Source organism: Puma concolor, chromosome E2, assembly GCF_028749965.1.
Source record: "Puma concolor isolate L17-30 chromosome E2, mPumCon1.1.hap2, whole genome shotgun sequence".
Classification (NCBI taxonomy): Eukaryota; Metazoa; Chordata; class Mammalia; order Carnivora; family Felidae; genus Puma; species Puma concolor.
In genome coordinates, this window is record NC_141681.1 from 6,955,335 (window position 1) to 6,979,754 (window position 24,420).

A 24,420-nucleotide genomic window follows, 5' to 3' on the forward strand; every position below is an offset into this window, starting at 1 on the left:
ACCCGCGCAGTTTCCCGCGCAGTTTCCCACGCGTTGCCGAAGCCGGATGTGGGGGGCGGGGTCTGCACACGCCTGCCTCCCTCCCTCCCTCCGACTCTGGGCCAGCTGAGCGGCCTCCCCGTGCCTCAGTTTACCCAGCCGCCGCACGGGGTGACCGTGAACGTGGGAGGAAGTGGTATACGTGATAGACTCGGTCCAGCCGGGACGGTGGGGCAAGCGTCTCAAAGGTCTCGCCGGCCCGACTGAGTCGGCGACGCGCGGCAGGACGGAGTCCGTGAGGAGCGGCGATATTCGGCCACCGGCCGCCGCAGGCCGCTCCGAAGGGCCCGGCTGAAGCCGCAGCGGCCGGCGCTCGGGCCTCCTCCAGGCCCTCAGACGTCTCTTTCCCCGTGTCAAGTCCCTCTCACCCCGGCACCGCTAGCCGTGTCCTTACCCCGAGCTCCTCCGTGAGGCGAGCGCTCCCTGAGGCGACGCGCGGAGATTCCCGGGACGCGCCGGAGCGCGAGAAACGGGGCGGAACCACGGGGCGGGACGACGCGAGCTGCGTAAGACGGCGCCGCGACGCAGGCAGCAGTGCGCGTGCGCGGCGGGGGCTGGTGGTGGCCCGCGGCCCGGAGCAGGAGCCAACATGGCGGCGGAGCGCAAGACGAAGTTGTCCAAGAACCTGCTGCGCATGAAGGTGTGGGGACGCCGGGGAGGCGGGCCGGGCGACAGGGGTACCTGGGATTGGCGACCCGGCCGGGGCCGAGGTGGCGGGCGCGCGGGGCCACTGGGGAGGCCACGGAGGGCCTCCAGTTCGGACGTTCATTCATTCACTTAGCGCTGGCCCTGCCTTAGGCACGGGGAGCTAGGTTATAAATCCGGCGGCTTCCCTCATAAAGCGCGCGGACAGATAGGACAGACACGTAAGCAAGCAGGGTGGCTCAGCACTAAGTGAGGTGATGCTCAGAGCCCCGGGAGCCCTGGGAACTTAATTGCGCTTGGGCAGGAACGGTCCCTTAGGTAGAGACTGAAGGGTCGGTGGGAGGGTGGGGCATGGCAGCACAAACCGAGGGGAAAGCGACTTCAGAAGTCTGAGACGCAAAGACCACAACATCTGTTGAGGTTTCCAAGAACTAAAAATAAGTCGATGTGCTTGGAAGACAAGTAGCAAAATGTGGGCCTGGAAAAGTAGCCAGTGGCCACAACATGTGAAGAATTTTAGGCCAGATGAAGGATTTTTTCCCTTTATCTTGTGAACATGATGAGGAAGCTTTTGAGCAGAGGGAGCGGCATCTTAGCTGTGCTTCTTACTTTTCAAAGTTACCTTAACTGCCCTGTAGAGACTACATTGGTGAAAGAAAGACCAAACAAGAAGCTCTGATGATCTGGTTGCAATGGCAGCGGGAATGGAGAGAATTATAACAGTTGAGGTGAATGTCAGCTTTAAGCGAAATTGATTTTAGATTCGAAATTGAATCAGTTTAACAATCAAATGATTTTAGGGGCACCTGAGTGGCTCAGTCGGTTGAGCGTCTGACTTCAGCTCAGGTCATGATCTCGTCGTCTGTGAGTTTGAGCCCGGCGTGGGGCTCTGTGCTGACAGCTCAGAGCCTGGAGCCTGTTTCAGATTATGTGTCTCCCTCTCTCTCTGCCCCTCCCCCGTTCTTGCGCTGTGTGTCTCTCTCTCTGTCAAAAATAAATCAACATAAAAAAAAATTTAAAAAAAAACATGATTTCAAAGTGGAAGAGAGAGAGAAAAAAAAAAGACAAGTGTAGATAAAATGAATACAGGAACTAAAACGGGAAACAACCAGGCCTTCAAACTTGAATAATAACAAAGATTTATACTTTCTGCTCTGTGTTCAGACAACTGTTCTAAGTGCATGTATCAACCCATGAAATCCACATAATAATTCTGTGAAGTAGGTTTAGTTATTATTCCTCTATTATAGCTGAAGCACTGAAAAAAAGAAGTAAGTAACTTGCCTAGGGTTACACAGCTGATAATTAGTACAGACAGGACCAAACCCAGGCAGTCTGGCTCCACATCCCCTGCTCATAGCTACTATTCCATACTGCTTGTCTCTGAACCCTACTGCGCAGTGTTACATATCATGCTTAAAGAGTAATTTCCAGAAAAAAGGAAGCAAGGCATAAATAATGTTTCGAAAGATTGAAGAGTAAATGTTGCATGTGCCAGATTCGAATGGGGTTGAGCTAGGGTATGACTAGGGATGGATAGGATGAGTGAGGGTGGAGGGTAAGTCATATCATTTATAATTTCTGAAGTTCTTTTTTCATACATATTAGCAAATTTTGAATTTTTACCCAACAGAGTCTTCTTTGACTTCTCGTTTATAATCAGAGCAGTGGAGTGGATTGGCAAAGCAGGTACATCAAATGAAGATACGCTGAGTAAGACTTTGACCAAAGATCTGACTCAAGAGTTAGGAAGGAAGAAGTTACCTTAAAAAAGTATCAACCCCTACCCTAGTAGTTGGGAAACACTCAACAGAACATTGGAAGCAAAGAAGAGGGGGGAGAAGGTTACACATATTTTCTAGTTGAGTTATCAGCTTCAATCATTGATGAAAAAGAGCTTTTTGGCAGGACAGCAGGAGATACTATGCACAGAGTGGAGTATAATGCACATCCATTCCTACGAGAATGAATGGAGCAGCTGCATTACGTTGCTGTATCCAATGTAGCTGTTCAGCCAGAGCAAAGTATAGAGCAAGAATAAAAGAGTTGAGGATTTAATACTCATACAGTTGTTTTCAGGTGTACTTGAAATCCTCTGACTTGGTCAGCTGTTAGGAGCTGGAGATGATGGGCGAAGTAGAAAGTAAAGGAAATAGTTGGCTGTTCTCAGTGTCATTTTAGCTCTGTTGGACTCTTAAGACAGGAGTTGCTGAACTACTTCTGTAAAGGGACGGATGAAAAATACTTTAGGTTTCTGGGCCACTCACTATTGTAACTACCCACCTCTGCCATTGTAACTCAGAACCAAATGAGCATATCTTTGTCCCAATAAAACTTTATTTACACCACCAGATATCCAGCCTAAGGACTATCGTTTGTGGTACCAGCTCTAGGTCCTCTGTTGTGCGTAAAGCCAAATCACTAAGCTTTATAGAGTGTTCTTAGATGCTGTGGAGTCAGGAGAATTGGATTGCTACCTAAATCGAGTTGCTTGATTTTATATTCACAGGGTGTTCTAGCCTTGCCATGTGCACAGAGCATACATATATAGATAGCTATTTTGTATGGCATAAATACTACTTGACTAAAAATAGGAGATAAAAAAGCAGTTGGGCAGGATTGGTGAGTTGTATTACCAAGAATATAAGATGAAATGAGGCATCTGAGTTTAAAGAGAACCACCCAGGAAAGAGAGTCTGAAGAAATAAAGCAAGTCCAGACTTACATTCAGAGAACCTTTATTGAACTCTTCCTGAGTACCAAGGGCAGCCAGAGTCCTAGTTATAATAAGAGACGTGGTCTGCTATTCAGAATCTCAGTCTTTTGGGAGACACAGAAGAAGCAAAATGAACAATAAGCTAGTGTTTATAAGGCTTTTAGACATAGGGAAAGGTACTCTTTTATGGGAACAGGTTGGTGAAGAGCTTGGCCAAACACAGTCAGGGAAGACCCAAAGGACATGTGCTCTGGGCCTTTACAAGTTGGTATTTTGCTGAGTAGAAAATGGAAACATGATGTTGAGTAGCAGAGACAGAAGGACTGGGAAGTACAGAATATGCATTCCAGAAACTGCCAGTTCTTTCCTGTGGTGAGGCTATAGACACAGGTAAAAGGAGAAAGGAAGACTACAAAACACTTTAGAGTGAAAGCATTTCTTTTGCATTTATTTAAAATTATGAAAGGGGCACCTGGCTGGCTCAGTCAGTTGAGCGTCCAACTTCGGCTCAGGTCATGATCTCACAGTTTGTGGATTCAAGCCCCGCATCAGGCTCTGTGCTGACAGCTCAGAGCCTAGAGCCTGTTTCAGATTCTGTGTCTCCCTTTCTCTCTGCTCCTCCCCTGCTTGCACTCTGTGTGTCTCTCTCTCAAAAATTTACGTTAAAAATTTTTTTTAAATAAAGAAGTAAATAAAATAATGATGGATTCACAGGAAGTTGCAAAAAATGTATAGGGAGAGCCTTTGTGCTCTTCTGTTCCCTGTCTTATATCGCTAGAGTATGGTACAAAGCCAGGAAATTGACAGTGGTACAATCCACAGAGTCTATTTCTTTTTACTGTTTTACGTGTGTGTGTGTGTGTGTGAGAGAGAGAGAGAGAGAGAGATTTCCATACGGTTTATCACGAGCAGATTTATGTAATTACTTCCACATTCAAGATACAAAACTGTTGCATTACCATGAGATTCCCTGAAGCTGTCCCTTTGTAGCCAACCCAGTCTCTTCTTTCCCTAAGCTCTGGCAACCATGAGTCTGTTCTCCATTTCTCTACTTTTGTTATTTCAAAAATGTTATGTAAATGGAATCATACAAGATGTAACCTTTTGGGATTCCCTTTTTTCACTCAGTATTATTCGCTTGAGATCCATCTAAGTTGTTGAGTATATCAGTAGTTCCTTCCTTTTTTATTACTGAGTAGTATTGCATGCATTGGAAGTACCTTAGGACTTAACCATTCACCTGTTGAAGAATATTTTGGTTGTTTTCAGTTCTTGGCTATTAACAAGTAGAGCTGCCGTGAATATACCTTTATAAGGTTTTGAGTGAACATAAGTTTTCATTTCTCTGAGATAAAACGCCCAAGAGGGCAATTGCTGGGTCATATGGTAAGTGCATGTTTAGTTTGGTACGAAACTGTCAAGCTGTTTTCCACAGAGGCTATACCATTTCATATTCTCACCAGCAATAGTATGAGTGATTCAGTCTCACTACGTCGTCAGCAGAACTGGATGTTATCACTGTATTTTATTTGTAAATGTTTTTCAAGTTTCATCATTTCATTTAGCATTCATTGGCAAAGCCCTTATACCTAAAAATGCTTATGTTTGGGGGAAGGTTGGAATGAAGGGAAAAGTAATATAGAGCTTGGACAAGAGCTAATTATTGTTTTGCTGTGATCAACCTCTTAGTGTGTTCACTGGTTCCCCTGAGGAAATGTAGTTGTTGTGGGAAGAGACCAGCAGCTGGACTGTGGGTTTCTCTACTGCCCCATTTTGAATTGTACTTTTGCACATTTTAGAATAAAGAGCAGCCGTAGAGGTGAGCAGCCTTTCAGAGGATAGAGATACGTGAAGAGCAGGCTTATAGATACAGCTTTGCTTTGGTCTGTTTACAGAACCCTTACTATGCATCATTCATCATGGTAAAAGTGAGGAAGGAGACAATCTAGACAAAGTCCCTGCCCTCAAGGTCTCCAGAAGAGGCAGATGCTCAAGGAATTAAAATGTGGTGAGACTATTTGAGCGTGTCATATGAAGCATCTGGGAGAGAAATCCCAATTTTGCTTACAGGTATCAGAGATAATTTCACAGGGATGGAGTAGTTTTTCCTATACCAGAAGGGCCAGGAGTTGGCCAGGTGCAGGAGCATGAGAAAGGCCATTCCACACTAAGATCAGCAGGCATGAAGACCAGTGGGCTCCATGAGTCGGTGAGAGATTCAGAAAGTACTGAGTCTCTCACCTTCTTTTGGCCCCTCTCACTTTGTGTCTCCACCTGCCTGTCATGATCTGTCTTTTGTCTTAGCCTTTCCCCACTGGCCACTATATAAAACTGAAATATTTAGGGGCACTGATTGAATACAGTTTTTTATTGCTCGTTTTACTAAATTAGACAAACTAAAGTGTGGTAGAGATCTTTCTGAAGTCTTCTGTAGGAAGTCCACATACTTTTTTGTGTGCTCTAGTCAGCTCCCTGCTAGTCTGGTGTGATGCCGTCTAGGGCAGAGCTAAGCTACTTTGGTCACACCACCTCCACCCTCACCCCTGAGATGGGATTCTTGAAGAAACGTGGGAAAGCATGTGGAAGAATAAAGTTATCTGTGTTTTCCTCCATTCTAACTTGGGAAAACCAGTTGCTGACACTGATTTTGTTTTGTTTTGACAGTTCATGCAAAGGGGACTGGACTCAGAGACCAAGAGACAACTAGAAGAGGAAGAAAAGAAAATCATTAGTGAAGAGCACTGGTATTTGGATTTGCCAGAGCTTAAAGAAAAGGAGTAGGTTTATTAGAAATTATATCAGTGATGCTTTGGGCATTCAGAGGGAAATCCCTGCAAATATGGCTCTTCATTCCAGTGACGCAAAGCCTGTAAAATAATACCTGTTCGGTTTCTTGAGTTAGCTTTGCAAATAATTTTCTAAAATTATTAAACCTATATAAGTTCTACTTGCATTTATACATTTTTACTGGCCCTCATTTATAACATTATTCTTTTTCTATATTGAATAGATGAATCTAACCCGCTTGTCTCTGGTAATAACCGGGGGGCCTTTATAAGACTCTGGTGTGCTCCCTGTCATAGTAAGTTTGAAGATTAAGTTTGAAGGTGTGTACTTTAAGACTCTCCAGTTCTGTGTGAGTAATAGACTTCTTCATCAGGCTGAGCTTCTTAAAAGCAATTCAAGAGTTTTAGGTTTGTTTCCTTTATTTTTTTTAATTTTTACTGCTGTTAATGCCAATCATCTTAGCTAACATTTATTGAGTCTCTAGCATGTATCAGGAATTGAGCTAAGCACTTTGTATCTCTTAATTATTTAATCCTCAGAGCCGACTTAGGAACTGGCTACTCTGATTCCATCCCTTTTATAGCTGAGGCATCTGAAGCTTAAGAGAGAATAGCTTGCCCAGAGTCCACCAGCTGGTCATGGCTAATGCTGGGATAACATGCTAGATTGTTCCTCCTGGTTGGTGCTTGATAAATAACTTTCAATGAAGGAGTGATAGATTCATATCATGCATTGATTTTATCTAAATTCTTCTTAAAACTCTCATTTCTTCTCGTTGCTTTTTTTTTTTTTTTAACCTTAGTAAGCTCTATGGGACAGTAGTTTTATTTAAACTTTGTCCCTTGGGGCGCCTGGGTGGCGCAGTCGGTTAGGCGTCCGACTTCAGCCAGGTCACGATCTCGCGGTCCGTGAGTTCCAGCCCCGCGTCAGGCTCTGGGCTGATGGCTCGGAGCCTGGAGCCTGTTTCTGATTCTGTGTCTCCCTCTCTCTCTGCCCCTCCCCCGTTCATGCTCTGTCTCTCTCTGTCCCAAAAATAAAAAAAAAAAACAAACGTTGAAAAAAAAATAAAATAAACTTTGTCCGATGATTGAAGATGTTGCTGATTCAGGCAATTTTAAGTTTTTATTTTCTTTACCTAATAATTTTTTTTCATTTTTAACATGTTAAAATTCCCTTGTTCATTTGGCTGACCTTCTCTGGATCTTTTCTGGAAGGCCAGGTGTCCTTCTTTAAAGACAGAAAGCATGTGCCCCCCAGGAGATAAGGAAGGAAGGTACTTTGTTTTTCTGCTTGCTTCTCTGTTTGCTTCTTTCCACTGCTTCTCAGAGGAAGCAATATGGCAGTGAAGGAGGGGAAGATAATGCCAGAGGCTGTGCAGATTTGGGGGCATGGTGGCATAGGAAGGGACCATTACTGGTAAGAAGCTGTAATTTAATTTTATACCTTGACTAAACTTACACAAAGTATTCCAGATATTTTGTTACTTACTTTTATTGAAAGGCAGGATGGTTTCTATCCTGTTTTCAGTATTCTTCCCCCATCCCCCACCCCCCCAGCATATTATTCCCAGAAAAATGACCTTTAGGTTCCTTTCCTAGGAGGTAAATGTCTCCATCCTTTCAAGCTATTGTAACAAAATACCATAGACTGGGTAGCTTATAAATAATAGAAATGTTATTTCTCACAGTTCTGGATGCTGGAAATCCATAATCAAGATGTGGTCATATTTTCGTGATGGCCATTTCCTTGGTTCATAGCTAGTGCCTTCTCACCAGGTCCTCACGTGGTGAAAGGGGCTAGGGGTTTCTGTGGAGTCTCCTTTGTAAGGTGCTAATCCCATTTATGAGGGCCCCATACTCATGACTCTGGCCACTTCTGAAAGGCCTCACCTCCTAATATCATCTTGGGAGTTAAGATTTCAACATACATATTTTGCAGGGGATACAAAGAGTCAGACCCTAATGGTAAATAATAAGCTTCTGCCATCATTCAGCACCTGTTTTGTGTATAGATGCGTGTATTGGGTCAAGTTGTTGTCAGGAAAAGATGACACTGTCAAATTGGGTAATTTGAGGAGAGTGTAACAGGTATGGGCAGGACACAGGGAAGCCACCAGGGACAGTGCATTCATCATAGCTTGTGTGATGGGAATAATTTCCACTCCAGGCCCAGAGGATCAAGGGGAGGGAGTGGTTACTGAATCGGAAGACAGGCCATGTGGCGAGTGCATCTTACAAGAGCTGCTACCCTCATAAGACGGCATAGCCAGTCTGAGGTAGTCCCACAGGAAGGAAGCCTGGTTCCAGACTGCAAAGGACCACTTCCATTTGTAACATTCATATCAGCCTCCCAAGATACGGAGTAGGGGAAGATAATGAGAAATAAATGTGGAGAGGAAAATGGGTGAATGTCCTCAGGATGTGTATTTTTATCCCAAATAGGGAGCCAGTGGAATGGATTGGTTAATTAAGCTCATGGACTCTGCAAAGGGGCAGATCTGTGTTTGATGCCCAGCTCTGCCACCCACTTGTGACCTCAGGCAAGTTACTTAACTCATCTTATGTCCTTTGTATATTGGGTGTGATAATAGTATCATACCTTATGAGAAATAAATAGATAATATATGTGATGCACTCACCACAGCAAGTCAGTCCTATAAAGCACAGTAAACTCTGGTGGCACATGTATTTCCTTATACTTGATTGTTATGGAATCCGCCCATTCCTTCTTGCTCTTTTGTGTTTGCGAATCCTTCCGTGGTGGTATCATCTGAATTATTCCAGAGGGTCCCTGCTATCTGTGGAATTGGGGACTTTGCTCTAGAAGTCTAGAGGATGCCATTTGTAATGTCAGCCATATCGCTACAATTCAGTGATGACATTTAGGGCTATTCAGTCCACACCTCCCCTTAGGAGATACCCCTGGCCAATGCCTAAGCTGTGTAGCGGACTGAGGATCTGGTTGCTTTGCTTCAACTTAGAACAACCACAGGACCTTCCGAAGTCCAGAGCTCTTCGTAAGGGCTGAGGCCTTAGTGTAACCACATTGCTGGTCACCTTCTCCTGCCGTCCTTATTTCCATAGAGGGGCATCTCCCAAGCAGCACCGGCCAGTAATACTTCTGCACACAACTCTGTCTCAGAGTCTGTTTCCAGGGAACCTGATAGAAGATGCTTGGTATAAATTCCTAGAAGAATTTACCAGATCAGAGATTTCACTGTATTTTTGCCATATTGATTTTCTCCGAAGGATGTGCCCCAGTGCAGAGAATAGCCAGTTTAATTGCTTTTTTGCCACAGGATGTTGCTTTAAAAGTATGTATTTGGCTACCATGCTTCTTGTGCTTGCATATTGTGGCCTAATGAATGTTAGGAACTGTGAGAGCTGAGATCATACTATAAACTAACAGGTTAGCTTGCCACAGTTTCACGGATGCTGGTGGAAGGTACAAGACTCTTGGGTCAGACGCAAGGACTTCATTGCTCACAGCACAACACACAGTGTGGGTATCTGTTTTGTGTCATTTCCTGCTTGCTCCCCAGATCCCGTGGGGGATGATGTGGTGAGGCCCACCTGTTTGTGGTACCCGCAGTAGTTTTGCATCACAGCTGAGAAGTCCTGAACTTAGGACTCCTGTTATCTTTGATACTGGAATACAAGCCAACTTACCCTTGGCCCCAAGAGAGACATTATTATACTGGACATTAAGCAAGTCTGCACTTTGCTCTGAAGGAAGACAGTAGCTCTGCCTTTCAAAGCAGCTCACTATACACACATCCCTGAAAAGATGTTCCAGAGCAAAAGGGCAATTAACGCCTCATTCACAGGAGAGACCCATAGAGAATTGTTTCCCTACCGGGTGTTTTTCCCCTGCTTTGCCATGCATGTTATTTGTGGATTTAGGGCAAGTCTGGGTTTTTTTGAGTACTTACTCATCTATAAAAATAGATGAAATCAGTAATATCCTGGATGTGTTTTGACTCTAAAATTATAGGGGCGCCTGGGGGGCTCAGTCGGTTAAGCGGCCAACTTCGGCTCAGGTCATGATCTCGCAGTCCGTGAGTTTGAGCCCCGCGTCACGCTCTGTGCTGACTGCTCAGAGCCTGGAGCCTGTTTCAGATTCTGTGTCTCCCTCTCTCTGACCCTCCCCCATTCATGCTCTGTCTCTCTCTGTCTCAAAAATAAATGTTAAAAAAAATAATAATAAAATTATGGGTCCTCATTAATAAAAATTAGGATATTAAAATACAGAATGCTTATAGTTAAGTTTTAGAATATTTAATTTTTTGCTAACTCTATTAATTTTCCTAATTATTGAAACTATGCTTGTAGATAACATCTGTGTCCCTTTTTATATTAAAGCTGTTGTGTTAATGGAAACCCCTGGGAAAGGCCCTCTGAGGGCGCAGTGGTCCTGCTGTGAATCCATTCCTGGCCCCTGCTTCTTTCTTTTGTCTGAAGTGAGAGTAGTTATGATGCTTTCCTGAGGGGGGTAATTGATTCGGGAGATGGATGAGGTTTTATCTGCTGCACTGCCCAAGGACCAAGATTAGGCAATTGAGAAGGAATCTCACATTTGTGGAAAAGGCTGAACAAAAATTCAAGAGAATGTGTGCCTGAATTTAAGCTGTCTCAGGGAATGGGAGGTGCTGAAGGAGGTGAGGTGTTGGCTGGACTAGAGAGCCAGGTAGAGAGGAACCCAAAGAACAGAGGTTCTCAAAGTTTTGGGCTCAAGGACCATTGACATTTTGTAAAATTATTTGGAACCCCTGAAGAGATTCCATTTGTGTAGTTTATTTCATGTCGATATTTACTGTGTAAGAAATTAAAATGAAATTTTTTAAATGCTCACTCTACAGGTAGCCTCATTAACATGTTAGCACAAATAACATATTTTTCATGAAAACATAACTGTTTTCCAAGATAAAAAAAAATTAGTGAGAAGAATGGCACTGTTTTACATTTTTGCAAATCTTTCAGTGTCTGGCATAATAGAAGATGTGTGGATTCTCTGGGTGATTTCTCTTAACCCTCGCATTCAACCTATTGTAGTCTGTTGGTTTGGTTGAGGGATATAAAGAAAATCCACCCTCACACAGATGATGTAATTGAAAAGAGAGGAGTATTATAATAGCTTTTCCAGGTAATTTTTCGACGCTACTCCAAAACCCAATGAATAGTTTCTTTACAGTTAACTGCAGCATGGAGTCTCAAAGCATCAATAAATTTTTCATAATCATTAGTCTACCTTACATTTTGAATAGACCTTTTATCCATGCATGATTTCATAACATCATGCATTTCTCATTTGGAAACTGCTAGTCCGGTGAGTTGTATAGATTTTCTAAATGTTAACTCATTTCATTGTATGATTTCAAAAAACATTCATTAATATTACCATCGGTTTCATCAGAAAAATCTTTTAAGTATTGAGAAGCTATCAAACCCAAGATGCCATACACAAGCTATTCAAAATTCTAATTTTTGCTTGAAAGCTTGAATTTTGTTACTGGCAACAAGTATTGTCAGTTGTTCCTTTGAAGTGACATATATATATACACACATATATGTTATGTATTATATAGACATACATATGTGTATATATAATATATATATTTACTATTTTGTATGCAGAATATTGTTAAAGATGAGATTAATGAAAATAAATTTTTTACTGTTTTATCAAGAACATTCTTATTGGCTTCTTTCCCTTTTTAAAGACTTTGAAAACCAACAGTGAATAATGCAATGACTACTAGTGTAGTATGGTATCACAACTTTAATTCATGCTAAGGTGAACTTTTACTCATAATTGCTTTTGCACCCTCTGTGTAAGGGTCAACACAGTGAAGAAAACAACATCTTACTGTCACTGTGAAAATAATACTGACTTCCTACCAGCATTCCCTTCTGTCACTCCTTCTCCCTCACGGAGGCCTCCTCCCTGTTTCTCAGACAGGTCACTTAACACTGCCTTCTCAGGACCTTTATCTAGCTGCTCTTCCCCAGCTGTCTTCACATTTTCTTCTTCATTGCCTTCCAAACTTGGCATAGAGTCCTATTTTCATTTTGTAGCCAAACGACAAAACTACAACTAACGTGAGTTCACTCCTTGCTGAGTTACAGATAAGGACTACACCAGATGGAGTTGTCCGCAAAGCAAACTTTATTTGCAGCAAGTAAGGAGATCACAGGGAATGACTTTCAAAGCCATGACTCTCCCAAGTAGGGGCAAGTGGGTTTCTTTTACTTAGGGTTAGGATGAATATTCAGAAAGGGGAACTTTGTCATTGCATGTAAAGGCAGACATGAGGCAGTGCAGGCGTACTTAGAAAACATGCCTGTACATGCATCCTATGTTTGTGAATGAAGCTTGTGCTCCTCCGAGAGTGGAGACTAACACTGTAGGGAGGCCAAGGGAACTGTCGGGAGAGGGGAAGGGACTAATGGGCATGCTCCCACAGCTAGTATAAACTGGATAGGTGGTCTTGGGCTCCTGATACTGGGCCTTTCTTACTTTTGAAACAGCACAGGGAGTTTTACAAGTGGTTTGTTGTCTCTGGTTAGGCTATTTCCTGGCCTGGTAGAGTGTGTGTTTTTGGTTTCTCTTTGTTCCTTTAAAATCTTTACTGAGAATTTCGCATTTCTTTGTAATTCTGACACCTCCTAGGAAGTTCTGCTAGAAGTGTGCTTGAGCAAGTAGGGCATTGATCACCCAAAATAGCTGGGGGCCTAGAATGACTTCTCTGGTATCACGAAAGCTGTGATTTTGTCTTTCTTTTTCTGGGGACCCCCAATTCTTTCTGCTTAAAATTTGTCTTCGGTAAAGGTGGAATTGTTGGGTTGTAAGGTTGGCATATATATTTAACTTAATGAGAAACTCTCAGACCGTGTTCCACAGTGATTGCACCATTTTACACTTTAACTAAAGAAGTGTAAGAGTTCTGATTTTTCCAGTCCTTCCAACATTTGAGGTTATCTTTTTCTTTTTACCTATTCTGTCATTCTAGTGGTGTCTCATTATGCTTTTTAATTTGCATTTTCCTGGTGACTGATGTTAAAGAACTCTTATGTGCTTATTGGCCATTTCTATATCTCCCTTTGTGAAGTCCCTATTCAGTTCTTTTGCCCATTTTTAAAAATGAAATAGTTACATTTTTTCTACTATCTTCTATTACATATTTATCCATCCCTCTATACATCTGTCAATCCATTTTATTTTTAGTGTATTTCAGAGTAAGTTGCAGACATTTTCTCTCTGAACACTTCAGCATGCATATCATTATGTAGGGTTTTGTTCCGTTTTGTTTTTTAGGTAAAACTTACATACTTCTGTAGAGATAGGAGTTCTTTATATTTTGAATACAGATCCTTTAACAGATGTATATATTGGGAATATTTTCTCCCAGTTTGTGGGCTTGCCTATTTATTAGTGTTGTCTTTGATGAACAGTAGCTTTTGTTTTGTTTCATTCATTTTTTTGCCTTTTATAGTTAGTTCTTTCTGGGTCTTGTCTAGTGAATCTTTGCCTGTACCAAATTTGCAAATATAGTTTCTATGTTTGCTTGTAGAATGTTTGTAATTTTAGCTTTTACATTTTTATGTATGATCTGTCTTTGATTTTTATGTGTGTGTGATTTTGTGTGGTGTGAGGTAGAAATCAAGGTCTGTTTTTGTTTTGTTTTGTTTTTCTATAGAAAATCAATGGTCCCAGTACCATTTATTTAAAGAAAATATTTTTCTTTACTCATTGTTTTGATGCTGTGGTCAAAAGCAATATGCTGTATTAGTATGGGTCTTTTTCTGGACTCAATTCTTTTGCACCATAAGTTTTTCTATCCTATCGGCTTGATTACTATGGATTGCAATCTTGAATCTTGCAGTCTCGAAGTCTTAAAATCAGATAGCGCAAGTTTTCTTTTATTATTTTCAAGATTGTTTTGGCTAGTCTACATCCTTTGTATTCTCATATAAATATTAGAATCAGCTTACTAATTTCTTTCCGTGATTCCCTTTCTCCTCCAAAAAATAGGATTTTGATTGGCATTGCATTGATTCTGTAAATCAATCTGAGGAAAATTGGTATCTTAACAAAATTGTGTTCTTCAGTCCATACACATGATATACCCATTTATTTAGCTATTATTTAATACCCGTCAGTAATTGCTAGTAGTTTGGAGTGGAGAGGTTTTGTGTATATATCCTTAAATATATCCCTATGTATTTCATATTTTTAATTCCTATTGCAAATAGCCTTTTTCCCAAAATTGTTTGTTGTATTTACATACGTAGAAATGTTGTATATAGACCTTGTATTCTGTACTGTGCTAAATTGATTCACCAACTCTAGTGGTTTTGTGTAGATTTCTTGAGATTATCTCCATATGCAGTTGTCATCTACAGAGAAGAAAATTAAAACTTTTATTTCCTTTTCTTCCTTTGTTGTTGGCTAACATCTCCAGTACAATGATAAGAATGGACATCCTTGCATTGTTTCTGATCTTAGGGAGAAAGTATTAACTATTTTACTGTTAAGTATATAAAATGCTGTATGTTTTCCTAAATGTCCTTTACCAGCATGAGAGATTTTCCTTTCTCTTCCTAGTTTCCTGAAGACTTTTGTAAATGATGTTGCATTTTGTCGAATGATTTTTAATGAGTTGATCATATGGTTTTTCTTCTTTCCTCTGTTAACATGGGAATTATCTTGAGATTTCAGTTTCACAACAACCTTATGTTTCTGAAACAAATCACTCCTTGGTATTCATATGTTTTGTATATATAGTTCTTTCAATTTGCTAATATTTTAATAATGATTTCTGCATTCATATTCATAAAGGATATTCCACTGTAGGTTTCTTACAATGCCTGTAGTTTGGGCCATAACATGAGTTTGGAAGTGTCCCTTCCTTCTCTTCTCATTTCTTAGTTTGAGTAAAATTGGTATTGTTTCTTCCTTAAATTTTTGATAAAATTCACCAGTGAAGCCATCTGGATCTGGAGTTTTCTCTCATAATAATGAATTTAGTTTCTTTAATAGATAGAGGACAATTCTGATTTTTCACATCAGATACTGTATTTTCTGTTGTAAAATTTCTATTTGATAAGTTTTCATAATTTCCATATTTTAATTCACGTTCCTTATTTGTGTCTTCATTACATTTCTGTGTTCCTTTAAATCCTTGAACATACTTAATATAACTGTTTTAAAGTCCTTTTTGTACTAATTCCATCATCTCTTTTTTTCTATTTATTTGTTTTTCTCCTGTTTATGGGTCACATTTTCCTACTTCTTTACATGTTTAGCAACTTTTTACTGTGGCCTCACATTATGTATTACATTGTTGAGTACCTGGAATTTGTTGCCTTCCTTAATAAAGTGTTGAATTTGTTCCATTAGGCAATTGATTTACATTCCAATCAGCTTGGTCCCTGTTTTTGTTAGAGTAGGTTTTATGGCCTTGACTGTCTTGCTAGATGAGTCCTACTCCTGAAGGGTGACCTTTCTTTTCCATGTCACAGGATATTCAGCTTGGTCCCCCCACTCTAGATAGACACAACTGAAACATTTCCCTCCTTTGTGCAAATCTTGTATTTGTTCAATGTACAATTTTAGGGTAAATTTTCTTTCTCAGGGATGGTAAGCTAGAAAATGGCCCGCCAAATAAAATTCACGTCCTCGTCCCTGGAACCTATGTTAGCTTATATGGCAAAGTTAACTTTATTGTTGTGATTAAGTTAAAGATCTCTAGATGGGGAGATTATCCTGGATTTTCTGGGTGGGCCCTAAATGCAATCACATGTATCTTTATAAAAGGGAGACAGAAGAGAAGGCAGAGGTTACAGTCATCACAAGCCACAGACTGCTGGCTGTCAAAAGAAAGCTGGAGAAGCAAGGAATGAATTCTCTGCAGCCTCTGGAGGGAGCATGGATGGCTCTGCCACCACCTTGATTTTGGTCCAGTGAGGCTGACTGCAGACTTCCAGAATTGAGAGCATAAATTTCTTGTTTCTTTAGCCCATCCATTTTGTGGTAATTTCTTATAGCAGTCCTAGGAAACTAATGTACCAGGTAATTCTTCTCCTGGAAATTGTTTTTTTCCCCTGATACTGTTGGACTTGACCTGCATGTGTACAGTCTAGTATTTGGCCAAACATTCAAGGGAAACAAATATGCAAAATTTTGCATAAAGGATCCCAGAATTCCTCTATATATCTCCCCATCTCTGGTCTCTTGACCCATATACTTCATCCCCAAACTTCAGTTTCCCTTTTCCTTTCAGTAAGACCGGGCTTAGTTTGGGCTCCCACTCCCACTCCACAGTCTAGCTGTTGGCTTCAGTCAGAAGGTGGGCATTCATTGCCTTTAGTCAGAAAACTTACTTCATCTGGTTTTTTTCTCTCAAGCATCACAGCGCTGTGCTTTGACTTGTTCGTTTCCTACTTAGTCCTATTTTATCGTTGGCTAAAGTCGGAGGACTAGTTTGATACCAGCTGCTCTCTTAAGGACAGCAGTGAAATAACCTTCATCTTTTTCCACTGTATAATATAAATCTTTATCATCTGGCACCACTCTCGAATGTGACCTCCTTGAGAGCAGAGACTTACTCATGGCTGTCCCCCCAGCTTCTAGAACACTGCCTGGCACACAGTTTAGCTTAATAGGTGTTAGCTAAGTGAGTGAATCTTGACAAGGAGGGCCTGCTTTCTGCCAAAGAAGCCAAAATGGCCAGGTATTTACTTTCCCAGTGTTCTTTATGGTTGATCCCTTTATGGTTTCAGGCTGTAGTCAGATACGCTTACTTGGGACTGGGGTAATAAACTGGTGACTCAGAGGAAGCCCTTTTGGAGTCTGAAACACATCTGCATCCTCCTTCCAGAGCAACACAAGTTGCCGCCCAGTGCCCTCTGCTGTCCAGAGATTAGCCCCCTGAGGTGCAGCAGCATTTTTACCAGAATAGATTTTACCATGTTTCAGTTGGGGGTGGACAACTTAGCTACCTTTATTTCTGCCTATTTGCCATTCCTGCTCATCCAGCTATCCCAGAGATTCTGTGAGATACCTGGTATCCTTTCAATAAATTCCTTCTCTGCTCAAGTCAGTCATTGTTGTTTATAGCTAAGAGCTCCAGCTAATACGCTCTCTTAAAGCTGGCCGGGACTCTGATTTCAGGGTATTTAATCAGAACTTAGTAAGAAGTTGGTGGGGTTGGGGATGTAAACATCAAGGAAACTGCTTCAGATTTGGAAAATTCAGGGTTTTTTTTTTTTTAATGTTTATTTTTGAGACAGAGAGATACAGAGCATGAACAGGGGAGGGTCAGAGAGAGAGGGAGACACAGAATCTGAAACAGGCTCTGGGCTCCGAGCTGTCAGCACAGAGCCTGACACGGGGCTTGAACTCACGGACCGCGAGATCATGACCTGGGCTGAAGTTGGACGCTCAACCGGCTGAGCCACCCAGGTGCCCCCGGAGAATTCAGGTTTATCATAAATAGTCTAGGTCTCTATGTTGTGTAGGTATTTATGCCAATTAAATGTGTTTAGGCAAGGCTGTGCCTGCAGCCTCCAGCTCTTGTCTTCTAATGGCTTTGCTGGCCAAGGTCATCAGTTTTTATTTCTACCCCTACTTTAGAAGTCTTACCTTACTCGGGTGCCTGGGTGGCTCAGTCGGTTAAGCATCCAACTTCGGCTCAGGTCACGATCTCACGGTTTGTGGGTTCGAGCCCCGCGTCAGGCTCTGTGCTGACAGCTTAGAGCCTGGAGCCTGTGTAGGATTCTGTGTCTCCCTCTCTCTCTGCCCCTCCCCTGTTCACACTATGTCTCTCTCTGTCTCTCAATAATAAATACATAAATGTTAAAAAAATTAAAAAAAAAAATAGAAGTCTTACCTTACGTTTACTTGATTCTGCTAAGAACCGGAAGATCGAGGGGCGCCTGGGTGGCACAGTCAGTTAAGCGTCCGACTTCAGCCAGGTCACGATCTCGCGGTCCGGGAGTTCGTGCCCCGCGTCAGGCTCTGGGCTGATGGCTCAGAGCCTGGAGCCTGTTTCCGATTCTGTGTCTCCCTCTCTCTCTGCCCCTCCCCGGTTCATGCTCTGTTTCTCTCTGTCCCAAAAATAAAATAAACGTTGAAAAAAAAAATTAAAAAAAAAAAAAAAAAAAAAAAAGAACCAGAAGATCGATTTTTCATTTGAAATCCTGACTTTTATTTGCTGTGCTTTGTTATAAGAAGACATGCCATTAACACAGGCTTATTTTCCTGCTTAGGTGTTTCATAATAGAAGAGCAGAGCTTCTTGTTATGTGAAGACCTTCTCTATGGAAGAATGTCATTCAGAGGATTTAATCCTGAGGTTGAGGTATTAAATATAATTGCTTCCCATTTTAAAATTTTCCAATTGAATTCTTTCTGCTAATAATTGGGTTTAGGTTTTTTCCCACCGGGTAGCATTTCTTCTCATTATATAGAAAATAACAAGTCTTGAAATACCGCTGTAGCTGTTTAAAGAAATTGCAGTGTTGCTGCCTCACGTTGTGGTGGAGTCGAGTAGATAATTTAATACAGCAGCACGCGCTCCCTGACAGCGCTTCCATGAGTGTTAGAATCTCAACTCCGGGCTTTTACAAGAACGTCCAGGTTTTATTCATGCGATGCTATTATGAAAAATTGTTTTCTTGCATCTAGAAACATATCTTTTCTAATGGAAAACGTTACTTAAGAATCGAGTAATTTGACTTTTTAATGGACAGGTTTTAATCTGAGCTTGTAAATAGAGTTTTAAATGAATCCTTTGGAAAGTTTGTTTGAAAAGTAAATATTCACCTTATGAGCTGTTGATTTGAATTTCCATGCCTCAGTTTTGTAGAGAAGCACAGACATTCATTTAACAAATATTTATTAGCATTCTGGCACATGTACCAGAAGCCATCGTATCAGGTACTTGGCCAACCAAATGGAGGTTTATGATGTAAATTTTTAGTTTGATGACTATCACGTGAAGCCAGGGATTCTCAGCCCTGCCACCACTGACATCTGGAGCCAGATGATTCTTTGTAGCTATCTGTGTATTTTGAGATGTTTAGCAGCATCCCTGGCTTCTCCCCACTAGATATCAGTAGTGTGCACGTGCACACACATGGCCCACTTGTGACAACCAAAAATGTATCCAGACATTGCAAAGGTCCCTTGGTGAACAAAACTACCCCTGGTTGAAAACCACTCTATAAGGATGCCTGAAGAGAACCAGAGTTCACCACGCTAATTGCCAGATTAGCTAAATCTTTATTCAAAGATTGTAGGTTTTCTTTTTTTTTTCCGTTTTTTGAGGATGCATGATAATTAAGATGTTATATTTACCTTACACAAAATCAACACTAAAAGTGTTTGTTTTTAATATGTAATTTCCTTGCCTTGGCCTGCTTAAAGATTTAGAGGAAGAGAAAGAGGGCAGTGGGGTAAAGGGGGAGGCGGGGGAAGCAAAGATTATGAGTGTTCGATGCCCAGGGACTGGGGCTGGGGGTAGGCAAGCCCTCCACAGTATGTCTTGTACAGTGAGAAAAGAAGTTGGCCTGGCCCTTGGGTTCTGATGTGGGAGCCTATTAGAAAATGGCTTTCAGGACTGGTACTCTGAAACACAGAATACATTCTCTCTGGGAAAATGTTTTGAACTGTTTGGCTTACAGATCTGAGCTGTTATGAAACATGAGAAAATTTAGGTATACAGCTGGTTATGAAAAGGTACCAACTTGAGAGCACTTACTTCATTATAAGCAGGATGTACTTAGAACACATTTTTAATGTTGCATGTGTCTTTACTGGCACCTAGCATGGAGTTCATTTATTCGGTAAATATTTATTCTGTACCTGTGGTTCATCAGCCCTCTTGAGGCATTGGAGTGCAGCAGAGAACCAAAGTCTGTGCCCTCACAGAGCTTCTGTTCCCAAAATTATTTTCTTTTCAGTCCTATAAATGTTGGAAAACCACCTGAATCTGGTTTCTCTTCTGCTGTCCCTTACTTGTCCTGCCTTTGTTGTAAAGAAGGTATTGTACATTAAAAAAAAAAAAAAAAAAAAAAACAAATTTCTCAGGGGGTAACTATCAAGAAAAGGTTAATGTGAGAAAAAGAATGGAGGAGAGATCCGTGGCACGTGGACATCATGTATGCATTATCCACCCTCTTGTTCCAGAGTGAAGCTGGTCCTTCCGGGGATATCAGAGCCAGCCTCCCAGTTCTTCCATCCAGTAATGTGCTGCCCGTCCCCCCCCCCCCCCCCCCCACAAAAAACTGCATTTAGGGGCACCTGGGTGGCTCAGTCGGTTAAGCATCTGGCTCTTAGTTTCAGCTCAGGGCGTGATCTCATGGTTCATGAGTTTGAGCCCTGCATCCATCCCTGTGCTGACAGCATGGGGCCTTCTTGTAATGCGCTCGCTCGCTCTCTCTCTCTCTCTCAAAGTAAATTAATAAGCTTAAAAAAATATTTTTAAAGATTGCATTTAGTATTACTCTTGAGTGTCGTATTCTTCCATTCATTCCCCTTTGGAGGAAATTTGAAAGTTTGCTTTTTTCTTTCCCCTGCTCACTAGAACATGTTGGCAGTGTGCCTGCTTTAGATATAAGTAACTAATAAGATTTACGATCAAGGGGCACCTGGGTGGCTCAGTCAGTTAAGCATCTGACTCTTGATTTCAGCTCAGGGCACAATCCCAGGGTCCTGGGATTGAGCCCCACATCAGGCTTCGTCCACACGGAGCATGGAGCCTGCTTAAGATTCTCTCTCTCTCCTTCTACCCTACTCTACCACTCATGTGCACACTCTCTTTCAAAAAAAAAAAAAAAGATTTATGATCTAAAATACAATTTAAACTTATTAGCAGGAAGTCTAATCTAGTGGCGCTTTTTGTCTTACTATTTTCTTCATTCAGACCCGACTTCTGTTAGCACATTGTGGAGTAAAGTATTACAGAGAATCCCCTATAAACTTTGGTGACTCCTGTAGATTCTGTGACTTCTGTTTCTCTACCTTCAAATATAATTGATACCAGTTTCTTTAATAAGCCTGTTCCAGCCCTGATAGTGCTGTTGCATTTTTCAGAAATTAATGCTTCAGATGAACTCCAGGAACAAAACAGAGGAAGTTGAAGGTGAAACAGTGGAGCTCGATGTATCAGATGAAGAAATGGCTAGAAGGTAACGGTCACCTTGGAACCACATTATAATCTGGGTCCGGCATTCTTTGGCTCTCACGTTGGTTCTCTTCTTCCCCACCATCTTCCTTGGAGTGCCCCAGCAGGAAGATGACTTTCTCCTTTCTCTAAATTGGGCTCAGGCAGGTTCATGCCTGTCACACACTGGCAGTTGAGGGCTCATGACGGGTACTGCTTCTAATACATACTTTAATTTTTTTTTTTCAACGTTTATTTATTTTTGGGACAGAGAGAGACAGAGCATGAACGGGGGAGGGGCAGAGAGAGAGGGAGACACAGAATCGGAAACAGGCTCCAGGCTCTGAGCCATCAGCCCAGAGCCTGACGCGGGGCTCGAACTCACGGACCGCGAGATCGTGACCTGGCTGAAGTCGGATGCTTAACCGACTGCGCCACCCAGGCGCCCCATACATATTTTAAAATATACATCTCAGTTTATTCAGGATAGTGCAAAAACAAAACACAGTGAAGAATTTAATCATCCATAGAAAAGTTTATAAATTTTAAATCCGTTTATTTTGATCACAGCTTTGATTTTTTTTATAATCATTGAATATTTGTTATAATTCACTGAATATTTAGTTTGATATTCTTGACAAGACTTGATTCCTATCTTATTTGTTTGTGGATTTAATTAAACTTGTGCTGCATACCGTCTTAACAGATATGAAACCTTGGTGGGGACAATTGGAAAAAAGTTTGCCAAAAAAAGAGACCGGGTCAACTATGAAGAAGATGAAAATGGACATGTAAAACCAACAGTTAAAGTAAAGAAGATGTTCTTAAAGCCCCAGGATTGAAGTGGATGCTTTAAGACAGAGCTCAGGGGTGCCTCATGAGGGTTAGTATATTGTGGAACTCATTCTGATGGCTTCTCTGTAGTTATTCAAACTGTGATGTTTGAATGTAAAGAGGTGGATAATTTTGGAAACATGCCATTTTTGAAACAGATATGTGGTGGATGTTATACATCCTTTGCTTCATGGTGTTCATCAAGAATGGATTTTTAGCCTTCGAGTTTCAAATGTACATAGGGATGTGGCTGCTTCCTAAAGACTTTGTGACTTCAGATTTTTTTTTAATGGAGCTCTCTTGTCACTGACCTTGAATTGGCACGTATAAATTAAACCAGTGTTTAAGTTGCCCTTATGTTTCTATTTTACTTTAAATTATGAATCATGCCAAGCCAATGTATACATACATTCTGGAATCAAACATAATGAGGGTTTATTATATATATAGATTCATCAAGAGCAAACATGCCTCTCCAGCCTACAGTACTTGCATGCTACCGAGTCATTGTTGGTTTGTGGAATTACTGGTTTTTGTTTAAAGCTTTTACTTAATAAAAAAAAATTATTCTCTAATAAATTAAGTTTTCATATACTTTTTCTTGTCTCTTATGCTTTCAATTAATTATTTTAGTCTAATTCAGTATTGGAACTTTAATCCAAATACAAACTTGAAAAAAACAGCCATTAACTTAGAATATGGTAATGTGTTAGGTTGAACTGTAAGAAATTGGCTTGTATGGGTCAAAAGCAATCATCAGCTTTTTATTTTAATTATTATGAAAATCATTAACCCGTAAATATACCCTGGTAAGCTCTGTTTGGACAAAGAAGTCATTGGCAATGAGAGGACACCACTTTCCAAACCAACAGCTGGCTTGTGTATCCTAGAGGTTTTTTTCCAACATATTGACATATTTTGCTTCTTTTCCATGGGGCCTTGAGTTTTCACTGGCCCCAAGAAAGAAAATACACAGGGTTTTAGGATGTTAATTGTAAAATTAGGAGAATCTAGGGAGATTCTCTTGTACAAAGTCACAGTGTTTTCCTTAAGGCGTATTAATCTGAATGGTATCTCGAGCTGGTATCTCTGGTGTCTATTCCATCAGCATTGTATGGATGGGAGAAAACTCTGCCTGCCCATGAGTGGCAGGGGTAACCCTGTGCTGTTGCAAAACTGTAACAGGATCAAACAAGACCATTCAGGTAATAAAATAGGATTATCTGACAAATATTGGCAGACTATGACCTCCAGTGGCTTCTCTCCCACTCATAGCAGGCTCTCACACCCACATCCCCCCTCTGACCTCTGCCCTGATCATTATACCAGATGGTCACTTCATCACATGTAACATCCATGTCAAATGAATTCTGTCCTCAAACCTGACACCTCTCTGCTCCTACCTCAGAGTCTTCATTTAAACCTCATGGGGATGGCCACAAGTCAGAAATGAAGAATAACATAGGAACAAGTCTGCAGTTCAGCCCACAGACCTGTAATTCATGGCATCCAGATTCTGAATGCAATGATAACAGAAAACCTGAACTACAGCAAGAGTGTGAAGCACAAATGCGTGCTTGAGCATTGGAGATCCCATCAGGTATTTCGTCTAGAAGAGAGCTGATAATGGTTGGACTAACATGTTACCTGGAGGAAAATAAAGTAACGTAGAAGCAGTTCTGGTGAATGTTCTCCAAATGAATAACCAGTATGACAGCACTGCCAAGGGGCTGGCTGTCCTTAGATGCCAGCCACGTGCCCAGAAAACTGCAGTTGGGTCTGATGTGCCGTTGAACAAATAGTTCTTACACTTGGCTGGGCACTGAATTATGGGCTAGGATTGTAAAGAATCATCTCTTCTTTACCCATGAAGAAACAGATAGGAGACATTACAGTAGCCCATTCAGTGCCACACTGCTTTTAAGTGCTAGATCTGGGATTTGAATGCAGATCTGTTGACCCCAAAGCCCGTGCTCTTTGTCTGATGTCACTCTGCGGGGGAAAGCAAAAGAACGGAATTGGGAAACAGGAAAATAGCCTGACCCCAGAATAAGTCCATACTTTTTTCCAAACAGTGTCTTTCAGAATCATACTGTACTACCCATACATAGTACCTGTATCATTGTACTACAACATTTTAAGTTACTTCCTTTTTTATAAATTTCCTTTTTACAGATGATAGTTAAATTCACATTAACCATCAGTTTCCAACAAGAATGATTTATTTTGTAAAT

General features: G+C 41.3%; 1 protein-coding gene and 1 long non-coding RNA gene across 3 annotated transcripts in view; one reads left to right on the plus strand and one right to left on the minus strand.

The window, feature by feature from the left end:
• The window catches only part of LOC147573337 (uncharacterized), a 202,410-nt gene extending 201,821 nt beyond the window's left edge, over positions 1-589 (minus strand). The window contains exon 1 of the long non-coding RNA XR_015244637.1: positions 434-589. This is a non-coding gene — a long non-coding RNA (uncharacterized LOC147573337). The remainder of the gene's footprint in view (positions 1-433) is intronic.
• On the plus strand, positions 533-22,780 carry MPHOSPH6 (M-phase phosphoprotein 6). Of its 2 annotated transcripts, none has more exons than XM_025920719.2 (5): positions 533-679; positions 6,065-6,177; positions 18,457-18,547; positions 21,283-21,377; positions 22,059-22,780. In XM_025920719.2, the coding sequence occupies exons 1-5, from the start codon at positions 629-631 to the stop codon at positions 22,192-22,194; spliced, it is 486 nt and encodes a 161-aa protein (XP_025776504.1). In that variant the 5' UTR covers positions 533-628; the 3' UTR covers positions 22,195-22,780. The 2 variants fall into 2 exon arrangements, with proteins under 2 accessions (XP_025776504.1, XP_086544943.1); XM_086688817.1 differs by lacking the exon at positions 533-679 and adding an exon at positions 1,305-1,412.
• Positions 22,781-24,420: the final 1,640 nt, after the last annotated feature.